Raw genomic sequence first — 24,656 nt, 5'->3', positions numbered from 1 at the left:
AGTTTATTCTTATCATACTAAATAAACGTGCCAAAATAAAGTTACTTAAATTCTTTCACTTAGCCCCTTCAACTTTCTTGATTAACCGTTTCAAGATTAACTTTCAATATTCCCCCTTAATCTTGAAACCGATACGTTCTCTTCCCTTCTTGCTCATTCTTATCATTCTTTCTTCCTTGTTTCTTTTGATGAATTCTTGCTAAACTTTCTTGCTTTGAGGTTTCTTATTTTGTTCTTTCTTTCTTGCTAACGATCTTGCTTTAACTCGAAAAACAAGTTTCTTTCTCTTGATTAAATTCTTGCGAATTTAATTTTGTTCTTGCTAACACCCGAACTGGGTTTCTTGCCCTTGCTTCTGATTATAGAATCAGATTACTTATTCCGAACTTGCTCTTGCCAACTTGCTAACCAGTTTTCTTGCTGAACATTATACTGACCAACTTGCTAATCAGTTTCCGGCCTTCTTGCTAACCGGTTTTTCTTGAACCTGGCCCACTTGCTAATCAGGTTTTCTTGCTACAGACCTACTTGCTGATCTGACTGACCTACTTGCTGATCAGATTTTTCTTTCTTCAAGATTTGACACTTGACTGCTACCTTCTTTCAATAATCGAGTTCTTGATTACCTTCTACTTTCTATCTCCTTTTAATTTCATCAAGAAAAGCATTCTTGATTACCTACTCGACCTTCTTTATGTGTATACTCGTCGGGAAAACCCTGCTACATGGCTTCTTTTTTTTCTCTTTCGTGATCACAAACTAAGATCACCTTCTTGACGCTCCTTTCTCAATAATCACAAAAATCGTGACCAACCTTACTTTCTTCTTGCTTTATTAATTCAAATCCAAGTGGGGACTTTATCTCCACAAAACAACCCGCTTCCTTCTTTGATATACCCTTCGCTATCTCTCTTCTCACCCCGCACCGCAGCTAACGGGTCCGCACCCCTATATTCCGTCTTTTCGGTCATCAAACGAATTCCTTAGCTCCCCACTCTTTCATTTCTTCCGCGACACGTCCGTTGGTTTTTCCGCCATAAAAACGAACTCCTCGCTACGATTTTCCTTCTTGGCTAGAAAGAGTGTCCGACACATTAAAACACGATAAAAAAAACCAGGTTGAACCCAACAAATAAACCTCCTCTTATCGATCTGCACCTATTGCTATCGATCGCCAACATGACAAGCCACCGCTATATGTCTTCTTGGTTGCTAAACAAAACCCCTTTAGCCCCTGCTGATCATGTCTCTACCGCAACCAAGCACGTTGGTCTGTTACCTGCCAGAATAAGTGACACCCGCCGTTTTTTATTCACGACTAAGAAGTTTTTCAAACACTGAACATGATTAATCATCTTTGTTGCCTATACCATCAAGTCTTCAACACCTCGCCAACACAACTGTTGTACCCTATCCAAAAGTATTAAAAACCTCCTGTGGACTTTTTCCACAAACTTTGGACCTCCACGAAAATTAATTCCTATTGACTTTGCCGATTAACATTACAAATTAATCATTCACCAAACATGAACACCACTTGATATATTCGACCACAAATTCATCCCAAATACCTTCTTTACAGCCGGTAATCACTACTGCCGGTTTCACACCATTGCAACCCCGCGAGGGGCTGCTCCCATTTTCGAAAAACTACTCTCAAAACCGCCAACGCTAAGCTTTGATACCAATTGTTGGAAATCAGGCCCAAGAACACAATACTTTGATCTCAACCAAGATCGACTCTTTCTGTTTTATTATAATTATTGACTCTTACAAATTACATAAACTTAACCATCTATTTATACTAAACTAACAACTTGCAAAACTAGACAACTCATTCTATGAAACTAAATAACTAGTTTATTCTTATCATACTAAATAAATATACCAAAATAAAGTTACTTAAATTCTTTCACTTAGCCCCTTCAACTTTCTTGATTAACCGTTTCAAGATTAACTTTCAATAATTCGTATGCGTCCTCTTTCTGAAGCCCAAATATGTGACTAGGAGAAGACGGAGCGATGAAAGATGAACCCCGAAGTTAGCGGTGAGAGCATCTCCAATGATGCCAACATGACAACTTTGGATTTAAAAACATAAGTTACAAACCACTTCCCTATTGGAGTGGTATCATCTTAACACCATTAGTTTGTGAGCAAAAGAGATACACACAGTTAAAAGTAGGCCCTACTCACATCGATACAGATTAAATAAAGAGAAAAATATGTAATGATTGGTGGTTTGAAACAAGGACATGTAATAACCACCGGAGGAGAAAATAGGTGTTTATATGTTGGTTTAAAATCTAATGTGACATGCTGAATTAGCAGTATGAAACTAGAACGGGTGTGTTGCATACACCCATCAAGAATTTTGAAGAGCACATGCAAAAGTCGTAACAACTAATGATAAAGGATCTCATTCTCCACATGATTTAGCTTCGTATTGATCACTATTGGTCATATTTTGTAATATGAAAGTTGAAAATCATAGAGGAATGTCTTTAAAAACAAGATTCATCTTCAGAATTCGTGATAGATATAGAGATATTGTATCAAAGCAAAGTTATTGTTCTATTTTAAGTGAGATTAAAAGTTATAATATATATTATACATCATCATCACACATACAACTTTCAAGAAATTGAAATACTAATAGCAGGATTAGGCGCAATCGAGCAAAAAGCTACGACTATCTAGCCGGAAACTTTAGCAAGACTAGGCCGCTTATTGAGTCTTTTTTATTAATGTCGGTCACTTTATTCGGTAGGATTTCATAATTATGCTCGTGACACTTTAATCATATGAATTAAAGTATGATCATGCATCCGACCAAGTAACCTTGGTTTCACCCCATTCACTTTTAGGAACATGAAGGGCCTTCCAAACGGCTTTGGATGCATCCACAATATTATTTTTGCATCCTCTATTCGAGTCACACTCGTCAACCACCTTAGCTTTTACATGTCTGTCTTTGTAATGTATATTGATGAACTTATGACATCTTCCGTGATTGTACCAACGGGTGGACAATGCCACAATGAGTGTGTTGTCTGAATGATACTTCTCATCACACTCAGATGGTCCCCTGCCATCCCCGCCCTTCTCGAAGCTGTTGATGGTCATAGTTGCCTTCCTATTACTTAAAGCATGGATGTATGATATAAATAAGCTAGAAAATAGAACGGCGAAGATAATCCTAGATCGCCTCATGCTAGTTTTTTTATGTTTTGATATGCCAGGATAGTTTAGGTTAGAAGAAATTAAGATGAAGGGTGTTGAATTTATAGCAATTTGGTTGTCTTGTGCTGTGTGGTTAAAAGGTTAAAATTACAATGTCAATGCAACAATGCAATTTTGGTAAATATATTTGTTTGTATCAATAGAAAAAGAATCTCAATTTGAAAACCAAAAGTTAAAATCAAGAATCTGTTTATTACGAAGAATATTTATTCAATGTAAAAGACGTAAACAAGGTAATAAACTTTATTATTTTTTACATAGAGGATAATTAATTTGCTAGCAATAATTAAATATCATGACAATGTGCTAATACCTGGTTGAATGGATTTACAACGAATTGTCGACGCTTGTTCAAGCTTATTTATGCATCTAATGTTGAAGTTAAACAGAAGTACTTTAAGAAGAAGCAAGGATTGACACGTAAAGATATTGAAAGAGCTTTTAGAGTTATAAAGAAAAAAATTCATTTGATTTTCAAGGCCACTACGGTTTTGGTCAAGGGAGAAAATAATTGATGTCGTTTACACTTGTATAATTCTACATAACATGGTTCTTGAGGACCAAGGTATGGCTATTTGTCAAAACTACCAAGGTGAGGTCTCACGACCCGAATCGACAATCACCGATGATGAAAAACTCCAAAACGTCTTATATCTCAAGAACCGTGAGGTCCACAGAAACCTTCATCATGATTTGGTCTAGCATTTGTGAGCTAGACGTCCCGATGATATTGTACTAGACTAGTATTATTTGTAAATATTTTTATTTTAATGTAATTTTAGTTAGTAGTTTCCAAATTTAGAAGAAAAATAAATAAATAAATCAGATAAATTGTTGAAGCCACCGTTCGCCTGGACCGCAACAGGCTCAGGTGGCATCAACACTTCAGCGAGTGTCCAATTAGCATCTAGTTAGCACTACATGACCCAATATTATTGGATGAATTCGGAGCCTAGCTTCAGCAACAACCCACGGTCTTACATACAAGAAACATCTTTTAAAATGATTTGTCCTTTTTTGGTTGCTATGTTATCATAAATAGTAATCATTTTTAAGGTCTCAAATCCGGACACCCTACTTTAATATTGAATTTACTCATAAATACAACTTAAAATTCAGAGTTTATTAAAAATTTTACGGGATATTCTTACAAACAACATCTCAAACATTTTCTACATTTTATAACAACACTCTAACTTAATACTTCATAACTTCTATTTTTCGTGCCAACCATTCTTCTAATGACCTCGTGTATCTCAAGCTTGCCAGCTACTATTAACACATGCATGCATATTAAAAGTCCACTACGCTGAGTGACTTTTTCTTCTAACATGAAACATGTCATACTTATACGTTCATACATATTTGTATATGAAGATACACATACCATTGGTCACATGTTCTAAATTTATATATTTATACAAATTTTATTAACATTCAAACAATACATACTTAGCAACTTCACGTTCAACACTTACCTTAACCAACAAAGAGTATGTTCATAGTCCGTCGTCTATACCTATAATCAAGTTCGTGAAGACGCATAAAATACAAAGTCCCTACCTGTGTTCACCATTCATGGTACGTACAAGGTCCATGACCCTTCCCTATACCAACATACATTAACAGCAAGTACAAGATCCACCGTCCTTACCTATGCTGACACATACAACTAAAGTGCGTACAAGGTCCGTTGTCCTTACCTATGCTGATGCATACACCATTGCATGTACGATATTGGCAGTCCTCCCCTATGCTTCCACATTACATTTACAGCATGTATAAGGTCCACATTCCTTTCCTATGTTGGCACAAATACCGTAGCACGTACAAGGTTCACAGTCCTCTCATATGCTACTACACTACATTCACATCATGTACAAAGTCCACAGTCCTTATCTACGCCGATGTCTATAATCTATAACACGTGTAAGGTCCATGGTCCTTATATACGCTAACATATTACATCCTTAGCATGTATAAGGTACACAGTTCTTACCTACGCTAACTCATTCCAACTACGACGCATATAATGTCCAAAGTCCTTACTACGCTAATATCATACCATGTCCACGTCCAATGAAAGTTAGAGGGGTTTGCCATCCTAACTTAAGTGTGAAGATCACTTAAGGAATAAAGTTAGAGAAATTTAACGAGATTTATGTTTTTATTATTTATGGTTGTTTGATGCACCATTTGTTTTTGTTGGGATATTGTATTGAATTTATTAAATAGATATTGAAATTTCAAATATTGCATGATAGTACCTCGAGAGCTGTGGACAATCAGTTCACGCCCCGACATTTTTGCTGTAGGTTAGGGTGTGACAGATTGGTATCAAAGCCAGGTTTAAAATAGGTCGTTAGTGGTGCCTTGGTAACATGCTTAGGAGCCCCACACGTGCTTATCTGTCTGCTTTATGTGTTCAAGTAAATTGTTTACAGCTTACTTAGATAATTATTTAATGATTATTTGTTATTATATTGTTGTGCACACACTCACACAACTCCGAGGCTATGCCTCAACATTCAAAGAAAACTTTTCGTAAATTAGATTGACTTTTATTTTTGGGAAATTCTTTAAGAATTCCTTACTTTTGTTTTTACTCTACACCTTAAGGCTAAGTAGTGTGACAAGTTCCCGTAGTAACTGGAAGGGGGAGAGTACTGTGAGTTGGGCCTTGGAAAACCGATTCTGAGAACCCAAGGTAAGACGCTATTTCTTACCTAGAGGATAACCTGGCCACAGTACTCAAGCTTATAGGCCAAAGAGGGAACACAACTGTCATACGATCGACACCTTAGGTTGTCTTTTTAAACCGAATTCACGGTGGTTTGTGGCTAAATTTGGTTTTCCCGACTGTTGTGTTTCGTTATTTAAATGGTTAGTTGGGTGAAAAATCCTTGGAACCCATAGGCACTCCTATTATCCATTTCTCACTTTGTTTTACGTTTTTGTTGGAGTTCATCATACGTGGTGGTTCACGGGATGCTTCAACTACTCATATTTCTCTCGTTTGTTCGTTATTTAGTTTGGTTGGTTAAAACGCCATGTAACGCTCATCGGGCCGACAAACTTCATTTCATTGTTAATTCATTAATTAGTTGGGACAGTTAAAATGTCATGTAACGCTCATGGACTGTCAAACTCAGTTGTTTTATTCATTAGTTTTGTTAGGCCATTCAAACTGCCATGAAAAGCTCATGGGACGTCAACGCACAATTTATGTTTTATTTAGGGATTAGGGTTTTATGCATAATGAATGAGAACAAATAATAGATAAATGAAATAGCAAGATAGGGAATTAAAAGCTGATGATTTATTTGATAAACATCTATGGCTTATGCAGCCTCAATTACAACGTTAAAATAATGAAAAAAACTCAACTGTAACAAACTAGAAATACAATAAAATCAAATTACAACTACAGACTTGGTCTTATTAATGACTGATATCTTATTTATTCTTAATATGATAAAAAGGAAACCAATAACAATAGATTTGAATTACTCCTGCTAACAAAACTTTCACTTTATCTACCACTCAATGTTGTAATGCTTAGTACATTGCTGGAACTTGTTCCATACGAGCTTGAGGATTGAGTATTATCTTGCTTTGTGTGTCCAACGTAGAATCCTGGTTCACTGGGTGAAGGCAACGGACCTTCACTTTCCAACATCATGATCACATTACTCATGGTTGGTCTATCTTCAGGGTGGCGCTGAACACACAACAAGCCAACATGGATTGACCGTAGAACCTGAGATGCATTGATTGATTCTCCTAGACACTTAGCGACTAACTGTAAAGATCTACCTTCACTATGGAGTTCCCATGCCTGTCAAGGACAATGAACATTAGCTGTATGTTTTGTTATGTCAATGGACAAATTGCATTAAAAGAGTAAGCAACTATAATCTCATATCTATTTAGGTAACTAAATCTAATTAGGCACAATATATCAAAAAATTTTCACTTTTAGGTAATGTTCGAAAGGTTCTTGGTAAAACTTTTCTAATTCCAATACAAGAAATCAAGGTATTAATGGCTAGTGCTCCTTATCGCCGCTATTGACGTCGCTAGTAAAACCTGATTCGTGTGCCGCTACAAGGTGAGGGTTGTTCCTTACCTTTGATAAAAATATGATCCATGGGCTGCTATTGCTAACTGCTCTTCTTCATCCTCAACAAATTAATCCTCACCATGTATTATCCTCTTCTTCACCTTGATGAAAAATGATTCAATGGTTTCAACATTATTGGTTGTTTTCATCACCTCTTTGATTAACCAACACACAGCCTGTTGTTTAGTCATCCCATAACATCAAACACTATCGTAGCTCCAACTAGTGTTCCACCACGACACCACCTTAGCGTGAACTACCACCTTACTCGAGCCAGTGAACCACCACCGTAGGGACTATCGTTCGCCTCCATCAAGCTCAGGCCGCTCATTTCTATCTCGTTTAATTTTACGTAGCAATTATGTAGTGTTTATTTAAAGCTTTGGCCATTTGTTTCTATCTCGTGTTTGTAGAATTTATGTAATGTAATACCAATTTTAATGAGAACATGATTGTTTTTTAATGCACTTTCGAGTTCAATTTGATTAATAACAAACTCTCATGCAAATTAATCATTAACTACATTACACGTCAACGGCAACTAGGTGGCAGTAGCAATGAGACAATAGCTGCAACATATTAGTGGTGATTTGTTGCCACTAGGTGAAAACAAATATACTTATTTAAACGAACAAAGCTTTTAGGTTTTACCATATTATACATTTTCCATAAAATAATAAGGCTAAAACTTACATGTCCAACAAGGTTGTTCCATTGTTCTTTGTGAGCTGACGTTCTGTTTTTCTCCCCACACACGATTTCCAACAATAATACGCCAAAGCTATATACGTCTGATTTTATTGAGAAGATACCACCTCCTGCATATTCCGGCGCCATGTAGCCGCTATACAGAATCAAGTTAATTTAAGACATTAAACAAAAGAATTTGGAATTAGGTTACGGTAAATAAATCTCACTATGTGCCAACCACTTTCTTTGTGTTTGCCTCAATCTGATTTCCTCCAAAAGTTCTAGCCAAGCCAAAATCTGAGATCTTCGGGTTCATATTTGCATCAAGCAAAATATTGCTGACTTTGAGATCTCTATGTATAATTCTGAGCCGAGAATCCTGGTGAAGATATAGAAGTCCACGAGCAATTCCTATGATTATGTGGTGACGTGTAGGCCAATAAAGAAGTTCACTTTGAGATTTATCTGTGAATAGTTTGAATTTAATTTACTTTGTTTATTTGATAATTTTCTATGTTAATTTGATCCTTCTATTTACCAAACTAGTTTTTAGCCCGCGTGTTACGCGGGTTACTTTTAGATTTATTTTAGTTATTTTGGATATATATTTTTCATGTATGACGCGTTTAAGTATTAAAATTAAATGCTACATAAACATATAAAATATGTTATATTTATTAGTTGTAGTTAAACTATAGTTTGTTTTATATCTAAAATGGAATCTCGTGGGTCTAGAGGCTAATGTGGCCCAACATTTTATTGTTTAACATATAAATTTTCAGCTTCGTTTACATAAAAGTATAAAGTATGTTATATGGGTTGTGTTAGTTACGTTTGTATTAAGTTGTTTGTTGATACGGAACCTATATGATTTTTAATGAATCACCTCAAATGGCTATAATGTGTTTATCAATTAATGTAACCTAACATTTTGTTATTTGAGCGTACGCGTGGTTTGTTTACATGTGTCTTTTCCATTACTGTGAATACATTATTTTTTAATTTTAATTTATTGTAAAGAATTTGCTATATTTATTCAAAATATATATAATTGCATGGTTCTAATGTTTTGGGCCGACATGGGCTAGGATTAGAGTTGAGCTGAAGTTATGCGTTGAATCGAGATAGGCTACATTTAGACTTTAGAGTTGGGCTAGAGTTTTAATATATACGGTGTGGCTTGTAGCAGGTTCAGGTGGGCTTGTAGTTGCGATTGAAAGCTGCTGGAGAGCTATCATGTACAAATTACCGAGTACCTAATATTCTTAACGGGCCTAATGTTTGTTGTTTTTGCCGGTCGAATGCTAAGTCGGTGCATCAATTAATTATAGAGTGGCTACGTGGCGTTGTTAGTTTGACAAGATTTGAGTAAGTGGTGTAATATTCCTCCCATTACACAGGTACTTGAAAATAATATTTTAATAATTTAACAAAATTTAATAAATAATAAACTTATCATACTCATTCAAAGAATCAGATTCTTGTTCACCATAACATTAAGATTAGGTATAATTCCCTCAAGTTGATATGGTCGATCTAATCTGTTTCAGCTTGAAATCCCCACATCACCGGTCTCTTTTTAACTACGTCATTGATCAACATCCCACTTTTGACCTCATCTTTTATTGTTCCCGTTCGCATTTTTGAGTTCATTCAAGAATAATATGTATGAAGATTGAAAAAAACTACGAGCAGCTTTTATATAAAAACAAATCTCATTTGGATAAACACCATATTTTTATTTTTTTTGACTCTACCTCTACAAAACCCATTTTCCCAAATCAACATCCTGCAACTTATACTTATATAATTATGTTTTTTCATATGTTTTTTTGTAAATACTATTTGTAGGTTGAGATTGTGATGGGGCTACAGGAAGAGAGTGGCCAAAAGCATGGCAACTACTCAATAGATTAATATTTTAATAAAAATTTCATAATTTTACAATAGTTTTGACATACCTTCATTCAGGTTAAACAAATTCCTTTGTGGATAAGGCATGCGAGAGTTTTCTAGTAAGCTAATGCACAAGTAATATGAATCCTGTTGGGTGACATCCTGTAAATCCTGTAATTATAATTCATTAACCACATGAAATTATTGTGTAATCTTTTTACCATATAGATTGAAAATTTATTAATTTACTTACTTTGGAGAACATGAATATGAAAGAGATTAGTATCGAGGCTGCAAAGGTGGAGTAATAGTAGCATAAAAAACCCCGAGTGGAAATCGGGCTGACGGGAAAGCTTCCATAGTTCCATGACTTCAAGAAGACTTATTTGGTTTGCAACAATCCAGTCAACATATTCATCATAAACAAAAATTATTAATATATAAATAAATAAGTAATAAAGAAAATCAAGTTAACGAAAGATAATGAAATAATCATATGAACGAAAGACCTTGCCCTCCCGAGATGCAAGGAATCTAAGTCGACCAGTTTCAGTGGAATCAGAAGCACGACACAGGGGTAGCAAAGTAAATTCTTATAGTGAACATAAAAAAGAAGCTACATACGTCATCTATGCACTCTCATTGGGTAAAACATATAGTTAACCAGTGCTTTCTTACTAAAGACCTCTTATGCCAGATTAGGAGCGCTCGTGCATTGCGGTGGGACACGTTAATTGCATTAAATGTATTATCAACAAAAGCCAAGTTGTAATTTGACATGTTACCGGTAAAAGACAGACAAATCCAGATTCTTTACATCGTTAACAAAATGAATAAAAATAACTAAACTCGAAATAAAATGTGATCCCTTCTAATTCTCACTAAACCTGCAACCAAAATTTGGTACACCCATATCAGCAAATCAAACCTAAACTGCAGTTTGACTAAGTGTAAGTCAAACTGTGAATGTGCACTTTAAAATCAAACCAAGCAGTCAAAATTTTCAAACTACCCCTAGTTGTAAAGCTCCAAAAACTCAAAACTCTAACCTATAAAAAGATTACATAAATTCCCTAGCTGCCCCTCATCAAACAACAAATAATATATATCACACTCATTGTTGCAAGTTTTAGGGGCGTTGATATATATCACATTCAATTTCTCTGGCATGTTTCAAGTTTTAGGGGCGTTGATATATATCACATTCAATTTCTCTAGCACATTGGTAACTCATATACATAGGTTTACACACTCTTCTGTCATGGCCCAATAAAGTGGTCTCCTTTGGCTACCATTGGGACATCTAAAAAGATCGATTGTACCATCTAAACAACCATAAAACATAAGTAATCCACAGATTGGAAACAAATCATGGAATCATATACTAAACCACCATTATTAAGAAATACAAAAAAAAAAAAAAAAAGATGAAACCTAAGAGTAAAATATGAAACAATGAGAAGTACCAATCTCAATCTTCTTTCTTCACTCCTTATGACATCATTAATGAAATATGTGCTTATTGTATATCATTGTAATACACATCTTAACTAATGAAATCTCTCTCTTTCTCCCTACATCTTTTTCTCATATTGCTTTTCGTCATCACATTTGACATGATACTTATTTATGCTAAAAATGTTCCAAGTCATAACAACCGGACCCGTACCAAAGTAATTTGTTTCAATACGGAAAATACCACCTGTTCGTATATAAATAACCTACCAGTTTTAGTGGTGATCCTTTTGACATACTTGATTATATAAAAAAATGTGTTCCATGTGACAACGACCTGACCCGTACCAAACTAACCCCTTTAAACTTGTGAAATGCTACCTGTTTGTACATTTATATGAGAAAAGCATTCCAAGAAATTTGATTATTCTACTTCACTAAGAAATACCTGGCTGTTATGACATGTACTCAAGTTACTAAAAAGTTTATGTAGTGAATATTTCCACCATCATGGTCCTTGATACCTTGAATCGTTCTCACCGCTAACCAATGAAAAAAAAAATAGAGAAAGATAATTTAGAATTATTAGCCTTAATAAATAATAAATGAAAAGCTTAAAAGATCATAAGGCACACAATTTTACTTACCAAATTTATGTGTTCACGGGATTCATGTGCAAGGTTATTATCTAGAACTATTTCTTCTGGTTTACTGAGATTCATGGCTGCATCATGAATGAAGTGTGCTATAGCTAGAATGATCATAAAAGGTTTAATTGTGAGTAGCTTTAATTCTTTTATAACTACCTTTTGGAATATCCTCACTAAGCTCGCTCTTCAGGCTTATGAGATCGAACCTGCAAAAAATAAAATATCAAATGTCAAGTTAAAATGTTAAATACATAAAAAAACAAAACTCAAAAGAGTAAAAACCACTGATATACCAAGTATATGGAGAAACCTTATTGCCATAACTAATCAAATGATTACAACACATATAATTTATAGATGTATTAACGAAATTTATGAAGAAAAGTATATTATATTAAATTTGAATGAAACTTACACAGCTGAAGGCGCAGGTACTGCCGGAATCCTCACCGGTAGGTAGGGTACACCGCCGTTGATTTCGATTAATGTTGGAATCCTTGTTCGGCTTGGAATATGGTTACAAAGAATTATTCCACCATTTTGAAAAAATCATACCAACCTCTAATCAAATTATTAAATCGAAAACTATTTGAAACAATGGATTGTTGTAGAAAGATTCACACCTTGGGTAATTTAAACCAAATCACACATTATACACAATCCATAAAATAATTAATAATAGCAGGCTTACAAAACGAAAAAATAAATAAATAAAATATGGATCTAAAATAAGCACATAACATTTATCGCTTAGCCAAATCGTGACTGATTTGTAATCGTGAATCGCACAGAAGACTTACTATTGATTTAACTATTATTACCTGAAATATGTTCTTCAAAGCGAACCTCAGAGGATGGAAGAGGAATCAGTCAAAAATTAGTTTAGGGTTTGCGATGGTAGTAGAATATATCGTCTGGGTCAAAGGGGGTGGGATGATGAAGGTTGCTTAAAGATTTATGGTGACAGGAGATGACGATGGCTATTAATTAAGGTTTTATGAGGATGGAATGTGTAAAGACGATCTGAAGGTGATATAACCCGTGAGGGTTAAACGGGTCACACCCGGGCTAAATCAATGAGAGACCTCTATACAGAAATCAAGCAATTTGGTGGCTTTAGAGATGGTGGGAAGCGATGTGAGAGCGACACTTTCAATTTTATGGTAGACAACTATATAGATAGTTAGATACGAAGAAATCAAGGCTTTTGTTTGGCATGTATTCATAAATCAACATCTTTTCAGCTCTATCTATGCAACAACCCAAGAGCTTAATCAAATTCCGATGTTGTAGTTTAGATATCGAGATGACCTCATTCTTGAACTCCTAAAGTCCTTGAGTGGATGTCCTTGCTAGCCGTTTCACTGCTATTTCTTGTCTGTCTTCGAGTACACCCTGAGACGTAACTTTTAAATATAACTATATGGTAGCAAAAGCCTTCTATATATTTTTAAACAATAATTTTCAAGCTTTGAAAAAAAAATCTATTCTTAATATTTACACTCAATTATCCAATTCATTTAAGTCAATTCTTATAAAAGAATTTGCACAATCCAAACCATAACCCAATAAACTTATTTAAAAATTTAATTGCTTAAAGAAAATAAAAAAAATCCATACTTAAAATCCAACTATTTTCTTGCATGCAGCCACTGCCGGCTCTACCATATAATTAGGGATGGCAACGGGGCGGTTTCGGGGCGGGGAATGCCAATCCGATACCCGCCCCGGTTTATAAAACCCATTACCAAAACCGTCTAAAAACCCGCGGGGACTAAACGGGGAATCCCCATCGGGGATTCGGGGAAAACCGCGGGTATTCGGGGAACCCGTCTAGCATAAATGGATTTTAAACGGGCTAAATTCCCCGTGGGGATCCCCATTTAACCGTCGGGTTCACCGTTTAAAACCCGATTGTAAGAAAATGATACAAAATTACAATACAATATTAATACACAAAAAGTTCAATATCCAAACACATTACACATACAAAAGACATTATTAATACATAAAAATGTTTATTTCTCCCATCACAACGGAAATTAACTTCATGATTGATCCTTCTTACACGTCCATACCGCACCCATTCAACCATTCAAACACTTGTCACGCCGGATTGCTATGATAATCAAACATTAACATATTAATTGGAAACTATATAAGAATCAATGTTAAACCATATTAAAATGTAAACGATAAACCATATATATATGTATTACCTCAATACCATCGTCACAATCATATTCAATAGTTTGGCAATATGCCTCGGATTCTTCTGAACAAGTTGCTATATTCATATCACAAAAGTCAAAAGTTTATATAGTAGCTAAGTTAAAAATAAAAAATAAAATGTTTGTTTACCTTTGATTTCATTCAACAACCAACTTTGGGCGCACATTAACGCTTCCAATGTTTTTGGATGAAGACGGCTACGATGTGGACTTACCAATCTACCACTTGTACTAAAAGCGGACTCGGAAGCAACGGTAGATATTGGAATCGCCAATATATCTCGAGCAATCTTTTGCAACCTTGGGTACTTGACACCATTTGTTTTCCACCAAGCTAAAAGGTCAATCTCAGTTTCTTTTATCCAAACTTTCTCTTGTAGATACAAATCAAGCTCCGTTGTGACACCTAATATATAAATAAAGTTAATACAATTAATGAATAAAGTTAAATTAATGTAAATAATAAGTCATACCCGAATGATTATCCTCTTCAACGAATGTGAAGTATTCGTTGAAAAATCTTCCACCCCCCGCATTGTTTTGACTTGATCTCACACCATCATCCCGTGAAGTTCCTTGACTGTAACTTTCATAATCTTGAAACAACCTATATACAAGCTCCTATAAACAACGGGTATACGGGAAAATGGGTTAGGCAGCCTTATTGGGAAAATAAATAATAAATAATATATTATATATAAATATAAAAATTATATTTAATTAAACGGGTTTTAAACGGGTATACGGGGCGGGTATACGGGGCGGGTACAGGCTATACCATACCCGCCCGAACCCGATTAACTTAAACGGGGAAACCCCGAACCCGGACCCGTCCCCGATTAAGTGTCCCCGAACCCGCCCCGTTCGGGGCGGGTTTCGGTTTTCCCCATCGGGTTTGGTTTTTTTTTGCCATCCCTACATATAATTAAATGAAGTTAGGGTTTAAGGTCTCTAATTTAAGAAGGCCTCCATATTTTGAAAGCTTGTATAACCTGGGTTTGTTGTTGAGAGGTTGAGAGACTGATCAGAGCAGAAGAAGAAAAGTTGGAGAGCTGGTTAACAAGTATTTTCAAGGTTTACAATTAGTTTGTAAAGTTATAGTGAAACTATATAAGAACATATGGTGAAATGGGAAAGATAATTATTAGCCACTAATTTTCTTTCTTTTTTTTTTCTTTTTCTTTTTCCTTTTATACTATTTGTCTGTGGTAAACCTTTTTTTTTTTCTATTAAAATGTTTTCAGTCTTTTTTTATTAATCTATTTGTTTGATATACATATCCATTAAAATGTTCTTTTTAGTTATATATGAATTTATTTGTGTTTGATATCCACTAATTATATTATAAATTTATATATGTATATCTTAACCTTTTTATTATTATGAATATTTACTTCAGACTTGTATACTAGGCGTGCAATAATCAAAGGTTGAATATTATTACTTTTACACTTGCATTACACATAAATTATGCTATTAAAGTTTATTTTTATCTATTATTTAACGGAATAAAAAGCTTGTTGATAACAATAATACTCGAAAAAAGTCCCCAGTTTTTCAAGTTGCTTTAGACCTCTAAAATGGTTTGGCCAGCCCTGCCCCAAAATTTGTAACGTTTTTCGGGGACGGCACTCATTGGCCCATAAACAGACTACATGGCCTCTGGCCCATAATAATTTGAGTATGAAGTTATTAAGGAATGAACATAAATCAAGAAATAATATTTCAAACTAATTTGAATTAGTCTTCTTCACAACTATGGAATCTATTATTTTGTATTTCACATTTATTGTGATTGTATTATGTATCCCGTAGATTAAGCCATTCACTTTGTTATTATATGCCAATGGTCAATAGATCAGAATGTCTTTTACCAAAGTATAATATTGTTCATAGTTATAATGTTTAATTTGACCAAATAACAAAAACAAATAAATAATTAATGTGCAACTTGTTCTCACAGTAACACAGATCTGTGTTACAGAATCATGTTGCAACAATATTTGACTGCATATATTCTTCACTTAAGGTACAAATCATCTTATAGTAACACATGCATACCGCATTCACTACAAAGAATTGGCAATGGAATAATATAGTACCTTGTAAACAGGTCCAAAACCGCCCTCTCCAAGCTTGTTGTTCATTGAAAAGTTGTTGGTAGCTCTATGTATTGTAGATAAGCCAAATATTGGTAGCTCTAATTTATCATCACTTCTATTTTCCATATCATGTTGCGTTTCATTTCCGCCTGTCCCCGTGAAAGAGATAGCTTCTAAACATCATCCAATTAGTTGTAAATAGGAACATGTGGTGACTATGAAGTAGGAATCCAAGTTGGTTGATTGATTAGAAACACTTTCTTCGAAACATCAATACATATATATTAGAGTGAACTCCTGTATAGTAGAGAAATACATACCTTGATGTTGTTGCTTCTTCATATACAAGCGATAAAATAAGCACATTGAAACTAGTATGACAAAAACCACAATTGCGATGGGGACAATAACTGTTACTCTTCTCCGTGCACTTATCATTGCATTTGACCTTCTACTGTAATCTGTCGAGTCTGTGCCAAAACGTAATGTCTTAATTATATTAACATTTAGGGGCTGTTTGTTTACATCTGAATGGAACCATTCAGATGTAAACATCTGATTCATTCAGACTTCAGACTGTTTGGTTCCAAACAGAAAAACATCTGAATGGTTAAAAATATGTCTAAATCATTCAGACTTGTTGTTGTTGCTGAATGGGACAGAGGCTCATTCAGATCTGAATGAACCAAACAGCCCCTTAGACCATTAATTATGAATATTGCAAACAAACAAATTTACTCAGTAATCGAGAGGCTACTCGATCCTTTTGAGACCCTTGGCTCTAAAAAAACATTTTCATGATATGCAAACTAGAGTGTCCCTATAATTAACTTGGTAACATCAACCAAATATGTACTAAAAATAGCAAAGGAAATAAAGCCATTGTTTTCGAAATACCTAACTGAGAAGCTGACAATCGTATATAAATAGTGTCCCCGCCTTCCGCGAATGTTCTGATATCAATTAGGCCACCAAACCATAGTATGCAACCACTCCCATATATATTCGAATTTGCGTAAGCAGTACATGAACAATTTCTTTTACACATACTCTCACACTCTACAAGGGTCATGGTCAGGTTATACCATGACTCCCGAGTGTCGGGTAACTTCAAATTTGAAAACTTGTTGAAGCCTTCCTGTCATACCCCGACCAAAGGTGGCGGAACATGCCGGGGTGCAACGTGATTGGACAAATACACAAGACACTATTTAAAGTGACAATATTTAATCAACTCATTTATTTCATAAACCAATAATCAACACATCTCGTTCACACAAACAATTTGAATACAAGTAACAATCATATTATTCGTTTTACTAATACCCTAATGGTCTTAGTAACGTTTTCATCAAGTCCTCGAGTCAACAAAAGTCAAACTTGTAACATTTCATAAAATAAAGTTTGTCAACACAAAGGTTGGTGAGCAATTTATAAGTTTGAGCATATGAATATACAGTAGTAAAAAGCCACAAAACTTGTATACAAAACAATAAATAAAAGCAACAACTTGGATAAATTGGCAATCGCTAATAGAATTACGTTAGCGCCACCTAGCTACAAGGGGTTGCCAAGTAGTCTAGGATTTAATAGAATATCGTTAATTGCATTACGTTGGAGAACTTGATTCTTCCGAAGAACCGGAAGCGAAGCGCTATGCCGCATCCATCCTTACCGTGGCATCATAACACTAAAAGATTGACACTAGTCCGCTTTTGAGTGTGCGTACGTATGAATCGTACATCACGCAGATTAGAGAGATGGGAACACGCGTTTTTTTATTCATTATTCGGGGGTTGATGAAGGAAACCAGATAGTTATATGAGTGATTAACGACACCGTGCTATAAGAGAATACCAGATAGATCACGGATTTATAGACTTCCCCCATGACTGAAAGCGATAAACACATAGGCACATAGCATAGAACACCAAATCAAGCAAGTATTTAAGTAATGTATACAATCACGTTTGTGGGTTTAAAATTCAAGTAAATAAAGAATTTAGTTTGATAAGTATGAAATGTCACCCCAAAACGAAAGATGGAATCGATTGATGAACCGAGAAATAAATAGATAAATAAATGAAGCTCGAACGGTAAACGAACAGATCCGACTTGAAATGATAAACACCTTAGCTAAAATAAATAATGTAATATATATTAATGAACTTGAAACCATAATGAAACTATATTGGAAACATTGAACGAGGAGGTTCGGTTGTAAATCAGATTACCAGTTAGTTTGTTAACGATTAGGGACTCGTACTTAATTGATAATTTAAATTAAAATAATATTAATTTAGTGGGCTTTTAATTAACTAACCAAATATTAAAAAGAAACAAGACGGGTTTAAATCAAGAGTTTGGTTTTTATAAACATGAATAGATAATAAAGTTTATAATAACGTTATGAATGATAATGATAGTAATGATAATAATATTTCTAAAAAAGATTTGTTAGATACATATATATATATAGATGTATAAGATAACGATGATAATAATAATAACAATAATTATTATTAATAATACTAATATTGTATGATACTAATAATAATAGTTAAAGAATAAAAATCCAAGTACTAAATTAAGCGTTGTTGATAAAAATGATAATAATAATAATAAATAATATTGATAGTAAATAATAATACCACACTTGATGTTCGTTCGATTTCTAAACAAATTCACAAAATAAGTATAATAATATTATTGTTAATAAATAATGATAGAAATATGATTTTTAATAAATAATAATAATATGGTCTTTATTAATAATAATAACTTAAATATTTATAAGAATAATGATAATAATAATAATAATGATATTAATGATAAATAAATATAATAGTAAGTTATATGTAATATTACTAATAATAATATTTACGTAGCGATATTAGTATTAATAGTAACAATAAATTTTTATAGTATGAAAAGATACTACCAAAACCGGCTAGGAAGAGACCCGAACCCGAGACCTCTAGTTTAAATCACTAACGTACAACTCAACCGAAACCAAGGTAAACAATTGTTAATTTAAACCCATAAAAATAACATAACCATTTCCCGGGTGTTCGTCTTTTACCCAAATCAAACCAACTCGTTTCAAAGATCATAACCGATAAATAAAACCGATTACGAACAATTTAAATCTAAACTTCGATATATGAAATTTAATAATACCAACACCCAAATTATATACCTTTTTCGTGTTCACGAGTCGTGGCTCGATACCGGGAATGAACCAAAGCTAAACCCGCCGGAGACGGGGGCAACGGCAAGGGAGAGAGAGAAACGGATTGAGAGAAACAGAGAGAGAGAGAGAGAGAGAAACGATGCGCGCGAGAGAGAGAGAGAGAGACGACGCGAGATAGAGAGAGTGTGAGAGAGAGAGACACGGCGGGCCGAAGGTCGCCGGAAAAACGGGAAAAAAAGGAAAGTGGCGGTGTCGGGTTGAAGGTGCGAGAAGGGAGGAGGGTGGTGCTGCGTCAGAGATGGTGGCCGGAGGCGGCTCCTCGCCGGAAACCCGAGCTCGCCGGAGCAGGAGAAAGAGAGGGAATGTGGCTGAGGTTGATGGTGTTACGGACCAGAGGGAGAGGTGAGGAGTGGTGGTGGTGCGGTTGGAGGTGGTGGCCGGAAAATCGGGCTCGCCGGATCCGATTCCGGTCGCCGGAAAATAGGGAGAAAAAGATGGCGGCTGTAGTTGTTGGTTTAGGTTTGGGGTTAGTTTATTTTTTTAGATATATATATATATATAGTTGCATATTTACACAAACGACCCCTTAAGTTTTAATCCAAGTTAATACGAGATTTAAAGGTTTTCAAAGCTTATAACGACTTTGCGAAAATTAGTTTGAACCACTTATGTTTTTCTTGACGACTCTATAATATGACAAACATCGATTTATTGGTGATCGAGATATATAATAATATTATATGATAAATAAATAAAGAAACAAAAAGATGTTGAGTCGGGTTTGTTTAATAAGGTTTACAACACGAATACAAATCGAGATCCGAATTTTGACGAATGTCACAGTATCCCCAACTTTTTAGAAATTTCGTCCCGAAATTAAAATAAACTTAAAGAAAAGTAATTATTAACTAATATTGTCTTTAGTAAGATAATTGCATGAACAAATTTTTAAGCAAATGAATAACGTCAAATCTTAGCATGACTTGAAAAACGCTACAAATGAGAAACATGATAAAGGCACTTATATATATGAAGTACCAGCGGCGTATCCATCATGCCCTTATCATGATTTCGCATTTTTTTATCGTTTTTCTGCCATCATCTTCGGGTCTGAGTTATCGCACACAAGTGTACTTACTATGGCTTCCATACGGGGATTTCGATGATTAAGTGTGCACCATAATTATTTAGATCATCGTATGGTCCACATGGTTCGTCCCATTGTGTGGTTTATAAAGACATTTATATATTATTATTTTTTTGAAAATCTTAAACATTTGAAACGTGCATAAAATTGTTGAATTTTAATAATGAGAACTCTGATAGAAGAAAATGAGAAATCCGATAAAGGAAACGAGAATCCAAAGAGTGAAAATGAAAAATCCGATAGGTGTAAATGAGGAACCCAAAAAGTGAGTACATAAGGTCAGGGTAAACAACGTTACAATTAATAATAGCGTACGATGAGTTTCATACGTGAACAAAACTTGAGGTTATAAGTAATTAGGATATGTTTACATGAAATGTAACAACATGAGAAATGAGGTGAGTTTCTTTGGGGTGACGCATACGTGCATCAATATAAATAAAATAGTATTTAGTTAACAACCAAAACAATCGTTAAAATGTGATAAAACGTGATTACGGCCACTAGTGTGAAACCATTTATATAATCGTCATTATAATAACTATTTCTAATAGCGCCAAAACTTGTAGACAGCCACACATGTAAGGCCCCGCTACCGGTAGCCCTACTTTCGTGTTGGATTTACTCATAAACACAGTTCTAAATATCAGAGTTAATTAAAACATTTACGCGGAATATAAAACTTTCATAAAACATTACATAATTCATAACTTGTCTCAAAACATCCTATGTCTTTCAACATTAAAGCATTAAAATTAAAACATCATAAGTCTTCAGATGCCAGGCTCTTGTTCAATACCACGTGTCTCCTCAAGCGAGCTTCCTCATCCTACTCACCTGCGTGCATACTAAAAGTCAGCTACGCTGAGTGAGTTCTAGTTAATCATACACTATACAATACACATAAACTTATATTCTTTCATTCATACTTTCATACTTTCATACTTTCATTCTTTCATTCTTTCTTTTGTATTAACTTACCTTCATATCTTACGTTATAAAGAGCATTACGCCCTACATTCCTCGAGTATTATTAGGGCTCGGTACCCTCCTTCCTCGAGTATTATTAGGGCTTGGTACCCTCCTTCCTCGAGTATTATTAGGGCTCGGTACCCTCTTTCCTCGAGTATTATTAGGGCTCGGTACCCTCTTTCCACGAGTATTATTAGGGCTCGGTTTCCCTCTTTCCACGAGTATTATTAGGGCTCGGTTTCCCTCTTTCCTCGAATATTAGTAGGGTTCGGTTCCCTAGTTCTCGAATATTAGTAGGGTTCGATTCCCTCTTCGTTACCATACAACCATACATCATACCTCGAGTATTATTAGGGTTCGGTACCCTTTTCGTAACCATACAACCATGCAACCGTCATTTCCTTCTTTTATTAACTTTATCACGTTCATACACATAAGCATACATATCATACTTACCTTACACATAGCGTTACAACCTGACAGTACGTGCAATATCCGAAGATCGTTCACGTACCATCAAACAATCATTCATACATATCATATCATTCACATAAGGCATACACGTACCTCTTAGGATAAGCGTATAAACAAACATATCAAGTATGCACACAGCCCCGAAAACATAACACATAAATGGGGCTAGAAACTCACCTGAACATGGTTACGTTCACCGTTAATCGTAATCCCTTTCTTCAGTTGTGCACGGCTGACTGTATAACAAGTATACGTATCAATTAACTATCACTTCTCATAATGTATTTCTATCTTTATATGACCCACAACGAACGGGGGTCCGGGGGCAGCGCCCCTGGCAGCGGGGTCTAGGGGCGGCAGCCCCTAGCAGGGTCCAAGGGGCAGAGCCCCTGGCTGGGGTCGAGCTGCCAGGTCAGCTTGGAAAAATTTTATTTCCATTAACTGTCTTAACACATTTTTCATTAGATTTTTAATTCATTTTCTAAACGAACTTGACTTTAAGCGAAGTTAAACCTTAGGCGAACTTAGCTTTAGGCGAAGTTATCAGGCGAACTTGGCTTTAGGCGAAGTTAAACCTCAGGCGAACTTAGCTCTAGGCGAAGTTATCAGGCGAACTTGGCTTTAGGCGAAGTTACCAGTTAGGCGAACTTGGCCTCAGGCGAAGTTACTAGTTAGGCGAACTTGGCCGTAAGCGAAGTTATCAATTAGGCGAACTTGGCCTCAGGCGAAGTTATCACTTTGAAGGCGAAGTTATCGCTTTGAAGGCGAAGTTGCCCAGTTGCAGGCGAAGTTGCCCAGATCAGCCACGGCTTTGATTTCTGTCCAGCATTTTGGGCGATTTTAACACCCTTGTTATGGTTCGACATCACCCACTACGTTTCCCAACCATTTTCGGTCGTATATACGCTATAAAGTTCGGATCTTTAAACTTCAAAGATCAAGAATCATACCTTTTTGAGCTTGTTTGGATCTCGTTTACTTGTTATCACAACTAATCGCTCTCTCTCTTTCTCGGATCTGCCCGGTTCTTCCCTCGGCCGGCGGCGAAGTTGTGTGGTGTGTGTGTGTTTTGGAGTGTGTTAGAAAAGTGATAGAGTGAAAGATATTTTTGGGTTTAGGGGGTATTTATATCCCTTAAATCCCATGGACCTAAGGCCCATTCTCATTTAACCCATCTCAATTAATCCAAGTCCATGATCCGCTCCTTACCCGATATTAATTAATTACGCGAAATCACTAAACATAACTTCCTTTATTCAACATTATAAATTTTAGGATGTTACAACACATAGGCCGTTAATAGATTAGATAAAATGATATAGAATAATGTATAGAATAATGTATAGAACCGCGTTTACATAAATGCTCAAATATAAATAACATAGTTATAAAAATATCGTTTAAAAGATAAACGAGATTATTATTGAATAGTTTGCATTTGGTCACGAAAATCAAAACACAAAAGCGAAATCTCAGGTGCATAATATTGTCATCGAAACATCTCATCAAATGAAAATAAAATCGCAATAATTGTGAGACTCGAATTTAAATGATGAAATATGTAAAATCGCGTAGCGTATAATAGACTAAAACTGAAAATGAGGTCTTAAGTAAAGTCGTTCAATCGTTTCCAAGAAAATGAATATAATTATATCAATATATCGCGGTAACGCGTAGCTAGAGAAACGTTTTGATCATAGTCAAGTGTAAATCTTGTAAGCCCAATTAAGGAATTTGTATACATAAGCGGTTGTGATAAAAAAATATTTATACAATTATGCTTGCGATAATAAGAAGTAATAGTTTGCGTAAATCTTTATTGAGCAAAAAGTTAGTGTAACCATATAAAATATTTATAAATGCATCCCAAAAGATTTGCAAAGCCATGGTCATTGAGTTTATGCAATATGGTGAAAGTGGTAATTTATTACTGAATAAATCCCGCATTCAACATTCAAAATGAATCCTCGAATTTATAAAGTCTTTAAGAGATTTATCACCTTAGGTGACAAAATTTAAAATCTTGAAATCATACATATAATCGTTTAATAACCCTTAAATACAATTCCTCATAATAAAATTTTGTTGTCATGACAATACCATATATATATTTAGAGTTTATTGAGTTTAGGTCTTTTGAGTGGGTTAAGCTTGGATGATTTGTGTGAGTAGCGGTTGGACTATTAGGATGATGCTTGCTTATTTGAGTTCAGGTAAGTTGATGGTTGGGTAAGTCGACCTTGACTAGTTTGGGTTTGGATTCAGTTTATACATGTATTTAGTAAGCAATGTTTGAGGTTGTTACTTTTGATATTAAACTCTATGGTTGGATGAGAACGATGTGGCGATATGGTTTGCGACTCGACATAGTATGGGTCGAAGGGTTTTGAGTCTTAGTTGAGTAAACTTTGGTTTGTATATGTTCAAAGCATTCGTGAGTGTGTTTGTCGGTGTTTTTGAAGTTTTAGGGTAGTGAGTTT

The 24,656-nt window shown here is 35.0% G+C and overlaps 2 protein-coding genes and 1 long non-coding RNA gene across 3 annotated transcripts; all 3 read right to left on the bottom strand.

Moving 5' to 3' along the window:
- Positions 1–2,820: 2,820 nt before the first annotated feature.
- On the bottom strand, positions 2,821–3,126 carry LOC143587986 (putative ripening-related protein 1). The gene has a single exon (XM_077069119.1). It carries the CDS (start codon positions 3,124–3,126, stop codon positions 2,821–2,823), a length of 306 nt encoding a protein of 101 aa, XP_076925234.1.
- Positions 3,127–6,547: 3,421 nt separating this feature from the next.
- On the bottom strand, positions 6,548–8,592 carry LOC143587984 (G-type lectin S-receptor-like serine/threonine-protein kinase SD1-1). The gene is made up of 3 exons (XM_077069118.1): positions 8,284–8,592; positions 8,060–8,210; positions 6,548–7,081 (listed from the first exon to the last, which is right to left on the bottom strand). The coding sequence occupies exons 1-3, from the start codon at positions 8,370–8,372 to the stop codon at positions 6,776–6,778; spliced, it is 546 nt and encodes a 181-aa protein (XP_076925233.1). The 5' UTR covers positions 8,373–8,592; the 3' UTR covers positions 6,548–6,775.
- Positions 8,593–13,266: 4,674 nt separating this feature from the next.
- Positions 13,267–17,523, bottom strand: LOC143587985 (uncharacterized). The gene is made up of 3 exons (XR_013145005.1): positions 17,288–17,523; positions 16,391–16,860; positions 13,267–13,452 (listed from the first exon to the last, which is right to left on the bottom strand). It is a non-coding gene; the product is annotated as an uncharacterized LOC143587985 (long non-coding RNA).
- Between the last annotated feature and the right edge of the window lie 7,133 nt (positions 17,524–24,656).

Source organism: Bidens hawaiensis, unplaced genomic scaffold, assembly GCF_021521415.1.
Source record: "Bidens hawaiensis isolate Kalapana, Puna unplaced genomic scaffold, B.hawaiensis_p1.1 tig00035942_1, whole genome shotgun sequence".
Taxonomy (NCBI): Eukaryota; Viridiplantae; Streptophyta; class Magnoliopsida; order Asterales; family Asteraceae; genus Bidens; species Bidens hawaiensis.
Note: the sequence above shows the minus strand (reverse complement) of the source record. Positions and strands in the feature narration are given on the sequence as shown.

Coding starts and splice junctions, on each gene's coding strand:
- LOC143587986 (XM_077069119.1), bottom strand. CDS start 3,126: ATGACCATCAACAGCTTCGAGAAGGGCGGGGATGGCAGGGGACCATCT.
- LOC143587984 (XM_077069118.1), bottom strand. CDS start 8,372: ATGAACCCGAAGATCTCAGATTTTGGCTTGGCTAGAACTTTTGGAGGA. Junction 8,211..8,283: donor AAGAAAGTGGTTGGCACATA/GTGAGATTTATT, acceptor GATTCTGTATAG/CGGCTACATGGCGCCGGAAT. Junction 7,082..8,059: donor GGAACAACCTTGTTGGACAT/GTAAGTTTTAGC, acceptor TGTCCTTGACAG/GCATGGGAACTCCATAGTGA.